General features: G+C 44.3%; 1 protein-coding gene across 5 annotated transcripts in view; it reads right to left on the bottom strand.

Annotated features, from left to right (window-relative positions):
- osbp2b (oxysterol binding protein 2b) overlaps positions 1 to 12500 on the bottom strand; it is a 59035-nt gene that overhangs the window by 12679 nt on the left and 33856 nt on the right. For all 5 annotated transcript variants that reach the window (XM_053228946.1, XM_053228947.1, XM_053228950.1 and 2 more), the window contains 9 exons: position 12500; positions 5992 to 6190; positions 5299 to 5422; positions 4763 to 4829; positions 4411 to 4563; positions 1720 to 1965; positions 1468 to 1588; positions 293 to 396; positions 53 to 148 (listed from right to left, as the gene is read on the bottom strand). The exon at position 12500 is cut by the window's right edge and continues 250 nt beyond it. In XM_053228946.1, coding sequence (XP_053084921.1) covers positions 53 to 148; positions 293 to 396; positions 1468 to 1588; positions 1720 to 1965; positions 4411 to 4563; positions 4763 to 4829; positions 5299 to 5422; positions 5992 to 6190; position 12500 — 1111 coding nt within the window. The remainder of the gene's footprint in view (positions 1 to 52; positions 149 to 292; positions 397 to 1467; positions 1589 to 1719; positions 1966 to 4410; positions 4564 to 4762; positions 4830 to 5298; positions 5423 to 5991; positions 6191 to 12499) is intronic.

Here is a 12500-nt window from a genome sequence, read left to right as displayed (position 1 = left end):
GGTGTTTAGTGGAGAATGTTCAGCAGGAGAATGTGTGGAACTGGAAACTTACCTTGCGTGGAACTTCCCTTGAAAAGTAGCTGTATGGAGAGAACTTAAGCTGACACGTCTCTTTGGTTCTGTGGTTCACAATGTCGATGTCCCCCGACTGAGAACAAGATGGAGGTTAAAGGGCAAATATTAAAATGGACGTTGGTGTAGGAGATGTTCAGTAATAATTAACACTATTAAATGGAATGTGAATCTGATTAGATTGATTAGATCTGATTAGTGGAGCGGTGAGAGCGCAGACCTGATCAATCCACAGTTTGCCCACGATAATGTTGTGCACGGTGGAGGTCACCTTACGCCACACGTAGTGGTTCCCGCTGGCATGGAACTGCAGGTGGATGGCACCTAAAGAACCAAGATGTGTTGAAGAACAAGCAGTTTGCTTCTTTAGATTTGCACTGGCGCACGACAAAAATACGAGAAACTTAAAGCTTCTAGTTTAGCGTTAGCACTTTAATCAAAACACAGTTTGGCTCAGAAAACAAAGAAAAGCAGAAAAAGCTTGTGGGATATAAATCCCACCTTCAAATTTTAGGCCACGCCCCCTACCTGAGTCAGATGCTGATGTGGAGTGACACCAAACTATACGCTGAGGAATAATGTGATGAAGCTACATTTTTTTTTAGCATTGTGAAATCTTTTTGTCCATTTATATTATATATATATCTATATCTATATCTATATATATATATATATATATATATATCTATATCTATATATATATATATATATATATATATATGTAAAAGTCTTGGCACCCTGTTTTGTTATAGATGTTTATTTTCTGACTTCTACATTATTGATTCAGTACGAAAACATTTTAGATTCCAAACATTAGTTTTCCAGCACAAAATGAAATGTTACAGAAAAATGTCTGTATGTCAGTAAAGAAAGCAGCAGATTCCATAAGAGACACTTTTCAGATAAAAACATAATGAAGGCTGCTGGGTTTCGCTGCAGAAATAAGAAGCGAGTCGACAGTCAAAGTCTCCAGAAGAACTGTGGCTGCTTCTGCAAGATGCTCAGTAACACTTCCAGCTCATTTCCTTATAAAACTGCACACACTGCACTTCAGATACTGCTTTATTTATTTAAAGTGAAGGATCGTCACATTAAATACTGACTTTGTTTCATTTATTACTGTTTACTGCTCTTTATAGTTTTTTTTTTTATGTAGAAACATTTAGTTTCATTATTTTTGAAGGCGTCTTTACTCTACAGCATTTCTACCACATGTGCTTAAGACTTTTGCCCAGAACTGTATAAATATATATATATATATATATATATATATATATATATATATATATATATATATATATATATATACACACACACACACGCATAAAACCTTTAGACTGCCAAGAGTTAAATCCCACACAAGCTGTGTTTGTTAAAGTGGGCGGAGTCTCTCACCCAGGGGCATGATGGACAGGTATTTGCCACGGAACTTGCTAGCAATGGTGATTTCCTGTCGCAGAGTCCAGCCTCGCTGTGAGATGACGTGATGCGCCGCAGCCGGAGGATGATGACTAACCTGAGAGACGTGGACAGAGAATTATAAGATGTTCTATAGTTGCACCACTAGAGGGCAGTGTTTGTCAGTCTTCAGTGCATTTTCTAACCGAGAGAGAGTGTGTGTGCGTGTGTGTGTGTGAGGAGTGTAACCTGCTCGCAGAGGGAGCGGTAGCCGTAGTCGTCGAGCCGGTCGAGCTCGTACGTTTCACCCAGAAGGGGGTTGAAGGGTTTAGCCGTGCGGTGGACGGTGGTGGAATAGGACGAGACGGAGAAGGCGGCCACCAAGCACATCTGCTCGAGGGAATTCTCACAACGAGCTGCTTTATCCAACAGCTCGCTGTACTCCAGATCCTCCGTCAGCCGCTGCAGCATGGACAGGGGCTCGTTAAAGTTCACCTGGAGAAGGGAAGAAGGTGGGGAAAAGGGGTGGAGAAAGAACAGATCTGTTAGAAACACTGTCATGTGTGGAGACATTATGGCTGTAGTATGAAAGTATGAAAGTTGTATTGTAGCAGTATGGAGGCAGTTTTACAGCCGTGTGGGGGAGGTATAGAGGCAGGGCGGAGGCAGTATGAAGGCAGTGTAGAGGCAGTATAGAGGCATATTGTGGCAGTATGGTGGCACTGTAGAGGCAGTATGAAGGCAGTGTACAAAGTAGTACGCTGGCAATATAGCAGCAAAACACTGAAGAGGCAGTGTGATGGAAGTGTAGAGGTGATGCAGGGAGTATGGTGGCAGTTTGGAGGCAGTGTAGAGGCAGTGTGGAGGCAGTGTGGAGGCAGTGTAGAGGCAGTGTTGGACGCAGTATGGTGGCAGTGTGGAGGCAGTATGGTGGCAGTGTGGAGGCAGTGTAGAGACAGTATGTTGGCAGTGTTGGAAGCAGTGTTGGAGGCAGTGTTGGAGGCAGTGTAGAGGCAGTGTTGGAGGCAGTGTAGAGGCAGTATGGTGGCAGTGTTGGAGGCAGTGTTGAGGCAGTGTTTAGGCAGTATAGAGGCAGTACGTTGGAGGCAGTGTAGAGGCAGTGTTGGAGGCAGTGTAGAGGCAGTGTTGAGGCAGTATGAAGGCAGTGTACAAAGTAGTACGCTGGCAATATAGCAGCAAAACAGTGAAGAGGCAGTATGATGGAAGTGTAGAGGTGATGCAGGGAGTGTGCAGGGAGTATGGTGGCAGTTTGGAGGCAGTGTAGAGGCAGTGTAGAGACAGTATGTCGGCAGTGTTGGAGGCAGTGTAGAGGCAGTGTAGAGGCAGTATGTTGGCAGTGTTGGAGGCAGTGTTGGTGGCAGTATGTTGGCAGTGTGGAGGCAGTGTCGGAGGCAGTATGTTGGCAGTGTGGAGGCAGTATGGTGGCAGTGTTGGAGGCAGTGTTGGAAGCAGTGTAGAGACAGTGTGGAGGCAGTGTTGGAGGCAGTGTAGAGGCAGTGTGGAGGCAGTGTGGAGGCAGTGTAAAGGCAGTGTTGGACGCAGTATGGTGGCAGTGTGGAGGCAGTATGGTGGCAGTGTGGAGGCAGTGTAGCGGCAGTGTAGAGGCAGTGCTGAGGCAGTGCTGAGGCAGTATGGTGGCAGTGTTGGAGTCAGTGTAGCGGCAGTGTAGAGGCAGTGCTGAGGCAGTGCTGAGGCAGTGTAGAAGCAGTATGTTGGCAGTGTTGGAGGCAGTGTTGGTGGCAGTGTGGAGGCAGTATGGTGGCAGTGTTGGAGGCAGTGTTGGAAGCAGTGTAGAGACAGTGTGGAGGCAGTGTTGGAGGCAGTGTAGAGGCAGTGTGGAGGCAGTGTGGAGGCAGTGTGGAGGCAGTGTTGGACGCAGTATGGTGGCAGTGTGGAGGCAGTATGGTGGCAGTGTGGAGGCAGTATGGTGGCAGTGTGGAGGCAGTGTAGCGGCAGTGTAGAGGCAGTGCTGAGGCAGTGCTGAGGCAGTATGGTGGCAGTGTTGGAGTCAGTGTAGCGGCAGTGTAGAGGCAGTGCTGAGGCAGTGCTGAGGCAGTGCTGAGGCAGTGTAGAGGCAGTATGGTGGCAGTGTTGGAGTCAGTGTAGCGGCAGTGTAGAGGCAGTGCTGAGGCAGTGCTGAGGCAGTGTAGAGGCAGTATGGTGGCAGTGTTGGAGTCAGTGTAGCGGCAGTGTAGAGGCAGTGCTGAGGCAGTGCTGAGGCAGTATGGTGGCAGTGTGGAGGCAGTGTAGAGGCAGTATGGTGGCAGTGTTGGAGTCAGTGTAGCGGCAGTGCTGAGGCAGTGTAGAAGCAGTATGTTGGCAGTGTTGGAGGCAGTGTTGGTGGCAGTATGTTGGCAGTGTGGAGGCAGTATGGTGGCAGTGTTGGAGGCAGTGTTGGAAGCAGTGTAGAGACAGTGTGGAGGCAGTGTTGGAGGCAGTGTAGAGGCAGTGTGGAGGCAGTGTGGAGGCAGTGTAGAGGCAGTGTTGGACGCAGTATGGTGGCAGTGTGGAGGCAGTATGGTGGCAGTGTGGAGGCAGTATGGTGGCAGTGTGGAGGCAGTGTAGCGGCAGTGTAGAGGCAGTGCTGAGGCAGTGCTGAGGCAGTATGGTGGCAGTGTTGGAGTCAGTGTAGCGGCAGTGTAGAGGCAGTGCTGAGGCAGTGTGGAGGCAGTGTAGAGGCAGTATGGTGGCAGTGTTGGAGTCAGTGTAGCGGCAGTGTAGAGGCAGTGCTGAGGCAGTGCTGAGGCAGTATGGTGGCAGTGTGGAGGCAGTGTAGAGGCAGTATGGTGGCAGTGTTGGAGTCAGTGTAGCGGCAGTGCTGAGGCAGTGTAGAAGCAGTATGGTGGCAGTGTTGGAGGCAGTGTTGGAGGCAGTGTAGAGGCAGTGTAGAGGCAGTGTAGAGGCAGTATGGTGGCTCACAGGCATGGGGATCTTGGAGAGCTCTTTGCCGATGCAGTTCTTCATGATGCTCCACAGGTTAAGCGAATAGTTGGGCTTGTCTGGGATTCGGCTCCGCCTCTTCCTGCGTGTCTGCACCTCCCTCCCTGATAAATCATTACAGCTCGGAGACGACTGAGACACACACACACACACACACAGAGACACACACGCACACACACGCACACACGCACACACACACACAGGGAGATGGAAGGACAGAGAAATGCTGTAAATTCAGTAAGCTTTCAGTTATCGCTGTTTTAAGTTACAATAAATCTTTAACTGTCGTAAACGTTCTCTTAAAATTAATATATTTCTCATAAACACTCACATGTTGCTCCAGGTTCCAGTCACTGGGCTGCCCACCACTGGCACCACTTAGATTACTCTGAGAACGCCTGTCCCACACACACACGCACACACGCACACACACACACAACCACACACACACACACACAACCACACACACACACACACACACATATTATACAAGTACATGGAAAATATTATTTTATTTAAAATGTATGAATTTTTAATTTATGTAATTATCTATTATATTATTTTCAATTTAAATAAAAAATGTAAATATTAAATATTACATTTGCTTAATATTTATTACTTATTTCTATAATTAATTTATTCTGTTTATTTATTTTAATTTATTATTTATATCGAGGCACTTTAATCGCCATGGATCTACAGGTCTGTCTTGGCAATCACGCTGACGATCTGTCCTCGCCTTTTATTTTACTGAATTACATTAAACTAAATAATTATTTAAGCTATTTGTTTTAATTATGCATAATATATTTAATTTAAATTAATACATTGTGCAGAGCAACAGTTAAGGATTGTAGAGACTGAGACCTGTGCTGAGAGACGTCTGTAGCCGTCACTGTGATGAAAGCGGGCGAATCCTCCATGGCGTCAAAATATTCCGTATCTTCATCTTCATCACTCGCTTCCTCTTTGCGGGACCTCTCACTCACTCCTGCAGGAAACACACACACACACACACACACATCACCATGCGGTACCTTTAGTTCCTAGTGTCTAAAACATTAAATGTAAAATAACTACATTGCATTGCGTAAGTATTCACACACCCTCCTTTAACGTTTCCTCATTTTGTAGTGTTATGATCTGGAACTGAAATGGACTTAATTGGGATTTTATGTCGTGAATCTACACAAAATGTCCGTTAATATTGAAGTCTGGGGAAAAAATCAATACAGGTTGCAAAAAAACAAGAAGAATTAGATCTGGCGCAACCATGTTTTCATCAGAAGTCACATAATTAGTTAAATGGCGTCGACCTGAAAATATAAATACACCTGCTCCAGGAAGAACCCAGATTTTTTCAGAGAACATAACTAAGAAAAGAATATGACGCAACCATGAGTCCACAAAAAGCCAGTGACCGGGTAAGGAGGGAGGAGTAACGCTGAACATGATGCTACCACCACCGTGCTTCACAGCAACACTACGCAACGTGGAAAGGTTCAGGTGGGGGTGAATATTTATGCACGTCAGACTGAGGACAGAGTGTTTAATGCTGACCGGTGTGTGTGGAGGTGGTGTCAGGTGTGTTAGAGGTGTGTGTCGGCGCCTCTCTCCACGCTCTCTCCAGGCTGTTGTGCTGCTTGGCCAGTTGTTCTATCGTCTCCTCCAGGTGAGTACGCTGCTCTCGCTCATGCTGCAGGACTCGCTGCCATCTGCGGCTGTGGCTCTCGGCCAGCTCCAGGAAATCACGGCATGCCTGACACGCGGAGACACAAACTCACGTCAGATACGAGGAGGTGTTCATCAAAAATAAAAAACCTCAGCTTTAATCCAAATCCAGAACGTTCCACACCCTGGTCGAGTCTCTGCATCCGCTTCCTGTCACATAACAGCATCCTTTCTCATTCTTCGGAGGTTGTTGAGTCGAGAATAAAAATTTGCAAATGATTATTTTTCTTTATGAAGAGCCAAAACTGTTTTTATGGCTGCTGTTATACATCAGGACTCTGGGCTACTGATCGAAAAGTCCACGCAAAACCCTTCCTCAACTGCTCAGTTGTATCCTGTATCTCATGTCACTTTGGATAATCAGCAAATACAAATACACAAGCCCCGCCCCTATCATGATAATAGCCAATCAGCTCGGAAAAAGCCTGATCTAATTCAGAGTGTTACTCCGAATCTTCTGCTTGTCACACACACCTCACAAAAGCTCATGATCTTAGCATTAGCAACAGCACTTCATTTATCCTAAAACTGAAAAAAAAAAATTATTTCAAATCCGTTTACGACACTATGACACTTTTTGAGACTTTACAACACATTACGACACTGACAATTATATGACAATATAACACTTTCTGACACTTCGACATTTTCTGACACTTTGATACTTTGACACTTTACAACACTGACACTTTATGACACTTTGATACCTTACGACACTTTATGACACTCTCTGACACTTTCTGACACTTTGAAACTTTGACACTTTACGACACTTCCTGACACGTTATGACACTTCCTGACACTTTACGACACTTTACGACACTTCCTGACACTTTATGACACGTCCTGACACTTTGAAACTTTGACACTTTACAACACTTCCTGACATTTTACCACACTTCCTGACACTTTACGACACTTTATGACACTTTACGACACTTCCTGACACGTTATGACACTTTACGCCACTTTATTACACTTTGATACCTTATGACACTTTATGACACTTTCTGACACTTTACGACACTTTGAAACTTTGACACTTTACGACACTTCCTGACACGTTATGACACTTTACGACACTTTATGACACTTTCTGACACTTTACGACACTTTATGACACTTTACAACACTTTACGACACTTCCTGACACTTTACGACACTTTATGACACTTTACGACACTTCCTGACTCTTTGAAACTTTGACACTTTACGACACTTCCTGACACGTTATGACACTTTACAACACTTTATGACACTTTACGACACTTCCTGACACTTTACGACACTTTATGACACTTTTTTACGACACTTCCTGACACGTTATGACACTTTACGACACTTCCTGACACTTTACGACACTTTATGGCACTTTACAACACTTTACGACACTTCCTGACACTTTACGACACTTTATGACACTTTACGACACTTCCTGACTCTTTGAAACTTTGACACTTTACGACACTTCCTGACACGTTATGACACTTTACAACACTTTATGACACTTTACGACACTTCCTGACACTTTACGACACTTTATGACACTTTTTTACGACACTTCCTGACACGTTATGACACTTTACGACACTTCCTGACACTTTACGACACTTTATGACACTTTCTGACACTTTGAAACTTTGACACTTTACGACACTTCCTGACACGTTATGACACTTTACGCCACTTTATGACACTCTCTGACACTCTCTGACACTTTTTGGACGCTATGAAACAGCTCCTTGCGTGAGAGAGGAGGAGTTTTGTGACGGTTCGCTTCGCCGAGTTCAACCTGCAAACATGGCGGACGAGTGAAACTTAGGTGATGCTTCTTCAGCATCTAAATTTAACTTAAATGTTAAGCACTAACCAAAGTTTTTATTGTCACGTTAAAAAAAAGGAGTTTGTTTACAGTGACGATGTGCGTAACCAGGCAACAACGTTCTCTTCTGTTACATGACGTGTTAGTCAGTACGCCGCAGTACTCGCACACTCTTTTTCTACACACTCAAAAGTATGGACTTTTTCTTCACTAACAGAGAGCACACTTCTAGTTCGTAGTGTAAGCAGGCGAATTGAGGTGCAGCATATGACACCTTTTGACACTTTACAAAACTTTACGACACTGACATCTCTTCACACTTTTTGAGACTTTATGACACTTTACGTCACTTTTTGAGACTTTACAACACATTAAGACGCTGACAATTTTATGCCACTATAACACTTTCTGTACTTTTTGACATTTTGTGACACTTTTGACACTTTACGACGCTTTACGACACTGACATCTCCTCACAGTTTTTGACCCTTTACGTCACTTTTTGACCCTTTACGTCACTTTTTGACACTTTACGTCACTTTTTGACCCTTTACGTCACTTTTTGACACTTTACGTCGCTTTTTGACACATTTTATGTCGCTTTCTGACACTTTACAAGACATTACGACACTGACACATTTATGACACTATAACACTTTCTGACACTTTGACACTTTTTGACATTTTATGACACACTCTTACACTTTACAACACTTTTATGACACTTTGACACTTTTTGACATATCACATTTTTTGGCACTTCTTGAGGTTACGACACTTTTTATTCACTCAGCTGTAAAATATTGGAGTCGGAAGTGATGAAGGTCGAGAGAGTGAAGCTGTTTCTGTTTCTGTGACGTACACACTGTTTTTACTTTTTGAGGATTCAGAGATGACTAACTGCTGCAGTGAGTCACACCAAAGCAGAAGCGAAAAGACGTTCATCTGACACACACACACACACACACGTACACACACACGCACACACACACGCACACACGCACACACACATACACACTACAGAAGTAGAGAGGTTACTATAGATTACAGAGAACTGTACTTCTTTATTTCTTTCTTCTTTCTTTCTTTTTCTTCACTATCTTTCCTTCTTGCTTCCTTTTCTCTCTTGCTCACACATCTTTCTTTTTTCTTACACATTTTTTTAACTTTCTTTTTAATGTTTTAAACATTTTTTTGTTTCTTTCTTTCTCTTTTCTATTCTTTCCATTTTCTCTTTTTCTTTCTCCACTTTCTCGTTCTTTTTTTTCTTGTCTTATTCTTTTTCACTCCGTCCTTTTTATTTCTCACTGACTCTTTCTTTCATTTTTGCTTTTCTTTTTCCTAAACATCTTCATTTTCTTTCTTGCTATTTTCTTCTTTCTTTCTTTCTTTCTTGACATCATTCCTCACTCTTTCTTTCAATTTTCATTTCAATTTTTTTTACGTCCTTCTTTTTTTTCTATAAACATTTCTTAGTTTTCTTCCCTCATATAATCTTTCTCTCTTTCCAGTCTCTTGTCTTTCTTTCTCCTATTAACTGACAAACTGAATCACATCTATTTATGAATCTGTGCTATCTAACTTTATGACTCCTGAGTAAATCAGCCTCGCGCATCACTTCCTGTCTGAGTCTCTACTTCCTGATCACATGATGATGACCGGTGCTCTTACCGTTAATCCTGCAGCGTGTGTAAACTTCTTCACTAGACAAATTCATACAATAACACAAATCTACACATTTAACACATACACAGACATTTACACGCACACACACACACACACACTAAAATTTACTGGTTAGTAAATCCTCAGTATTTTACATCTGTCACTATTTCAGTTAGAGACATTAATACACATGTAATATATCAAAATAATAATGAGGTAGATAGTGAGATAGGAACAAGCGAGACACACACACTCACCCTGACGTCTGCGTATGACCTGAGCTGATGTCAAGTGCAGTATATAAGTGTGTGTGTGTGTGTGTGTGTGTGTGTGTGTGTGTGTGTGAAAGCTGCTGTGAAGACAGAAATCCGGCTCACACTCAGGAGCCGCTTCCACATTTTACTGCTGAGACTCTGAAACGGGCCTCACACACCTCTCGTGACTTCACAACACACAGGGGAAATTACTGAACGTCTGTGTGTGTGTGTGTGTGTGTGTGTGTGTTTGACAGGGGAGCTAATTTAACCCTGACCATCTGACCATGCATTAATCAGAACGCTTACTCCAGTCACAACAGTGAGTTAAATATCGGACATTTGCGTCGGCCATTTTGTTTGTGATGTCACACTCAGGCTCTGAAAATGGCCGAGTTCCACATAACGTCAAGAAACTCACCAAAATTACCTTATTTCTTTCTTTCCCCTCGCTATATTTTGTATTTTTAACTTATTTTATTTCAACATTTAAGTTATAATTACCTGTGCGAATCTGACAAGGACGACTTTTGATCCGAATTAATTCACATTTTTTCAAGAATCCTTACGATATTTTGTGAAAGTTGTTAAAGTTACCAGTTGCAGTTGCAGAAGACGTGAGATACAAGAGAAATAAAGAGCGAAATAAAAAAGATACCAAAGGAAAGATGAAAGGAAAAAAGATAAAGGCAAAAAAAGTAAAAGAAAAGGAGAGTGTACGTAGCTAATAGAGCTAGCTTGCGCTGCTAATTGCTCAGACGAAGCGTGATACTTAACGTACATCAGACGGCCGTTTTTCACTTTATAAAATATTAGAATACATTTGAATACATTTAAAGGCACTAAATGAATGTGCTGTAAGCTATTCTTTTTGGCCCTTTTTCATCAGAACTTTTTCATCAGCGCTGGATGGACGCGACACACCCACAAGCGACACGCCCACAAACAACACGCCCACAAGCGACATGCCCACGCCCACAAGTGACACGCCCACAAACAACACGCCCACAAGCGACACGCCCACTAACAACACGCCCACAAACAACACGCCCACAAGCGACATGCCCACGCCCACAAGTGACACGCCCACAAGCGACACGCCCACAAACGACACGCCCACAAGCCGACACGCCCACTAACAACACGCCCACAAACAACACGCGCACAAGCGACATGCCCACGCCCACAAGTGACACGCCCACAAGCGACACGCCCACAAACGACACGCCCACAAGCCGACACGCCCACTAACAACACGCCCACAAACAACACGCGCACAAGCGACATGCCCACGCCCACAAGTGACACGCCCACAAGCGACATGCCCACAAACGACACGCCCACAAGCGACACGCCCACTAACAACACGCGCACAAGCGACATGCCCACGCCCACAAGCGACACGCCCACAAACAACACGCACACAAGCGACACGCCCACTAACAACACGCCCACAAACAACACGCCCACAAGCGACATGCCCACGCCCACAAGCGACATGCCCACAAACGACACGCCCACAAGCGACACGCCCACTAACAACACGCGCACAAGCGACATGCCCACGCCCACAAGTGACACGCCCACAAGCGACACGCCCACAAACGACACGCCCACAAGCGACACGCCCACAAAAGACACGCCCACAAAAGACACGCCCACAAATGACATGCCCACAAACAAAACACCTACAAATGACACACACACACGCGACATTCCCACAAGTGACACGCCCACAAACAAGACGCCCACAAATGACACGCCCACAAGCGACACGCCCACAAGTGACACGCCCACAAGTGACACGCCCACAAGCAACACAAGCAACTTGTCGCATTGTGAAAAAAAAAATGCCACCATTTTATTTTACAGGTCGACGTTAAAACCTGGCTCTGATCTGTTTCCCGGCTCTGATCTGCCCTCTAGTGGACGGAGCTGTTAATCTACCAGACGTACAACAATATTAAGTAAATATTAATTAAAAAAAAAAAAAAAAAAGCACACACAGCCTGTGTATCTGCCACTGAGACAAAGTCCCCACAGACCAACATTTCACATCACACACTGATCACGTCAGAGAGGAGGAGCACGAGCTCCAGCGATGCGTGTAGGTGAGTTCTGATTAGGAACCTTGTTAAAATCGATCAGGCACGGCCGCTTTAAACAGAAACGCCGCTTTAAACAGAAATTGATCTGAGGAGAGGAAAATTACACCACGTAAACGAACTAAAATCTCTCGTGCGTTCATCACTACACTGACTGATCACGCTGAAACCCCACAATAAACTACTGAACACACACACACACACACACACACACCTACTACAGCCTGCAACACAGCTACACACTCGCTTCCATCAGTAACCATCAGGTGTTGATTAATTCTCTATAACAGCAGCTCTGACAGTAGTGCAAGTTTATATTAATGCACTCATTCTAGTACGTTATCGTTTCTATAGCAACAGCTCAAGCTGTTCATTTAAGGACGGAACACGTTCAGCCACGTAGAAGTTTCAAAGCCTTGTGAATACCGGGATAGTGATAACGCGTAGATAGAACCGTACTGTGGTTCTCGCACTCAGCGCAGCACACTCACG

This window comes from Pangasianodon hypophthalmus, chromosome 24 (genome assembly GCF_027358585.1).
Source record: "Pangasianodon hypophthalmus isolate fPanHyp1 chromosome 24, fPanHyp1.pri, whole genome shotgun sequence".
Classification (NCBI taxonomy): domain Eukaryota; kingdom Metazoa; phylum Chordata; class Actinopteri; order Siluriformes; family Pangasiidae; genus Pangasianodon; species Pangasianodon hypophthalmus.
Note: the sequence above shows the minus strand (reverse complement) of the source record. Positions and strands in the feature narration are given on the sequence as shown.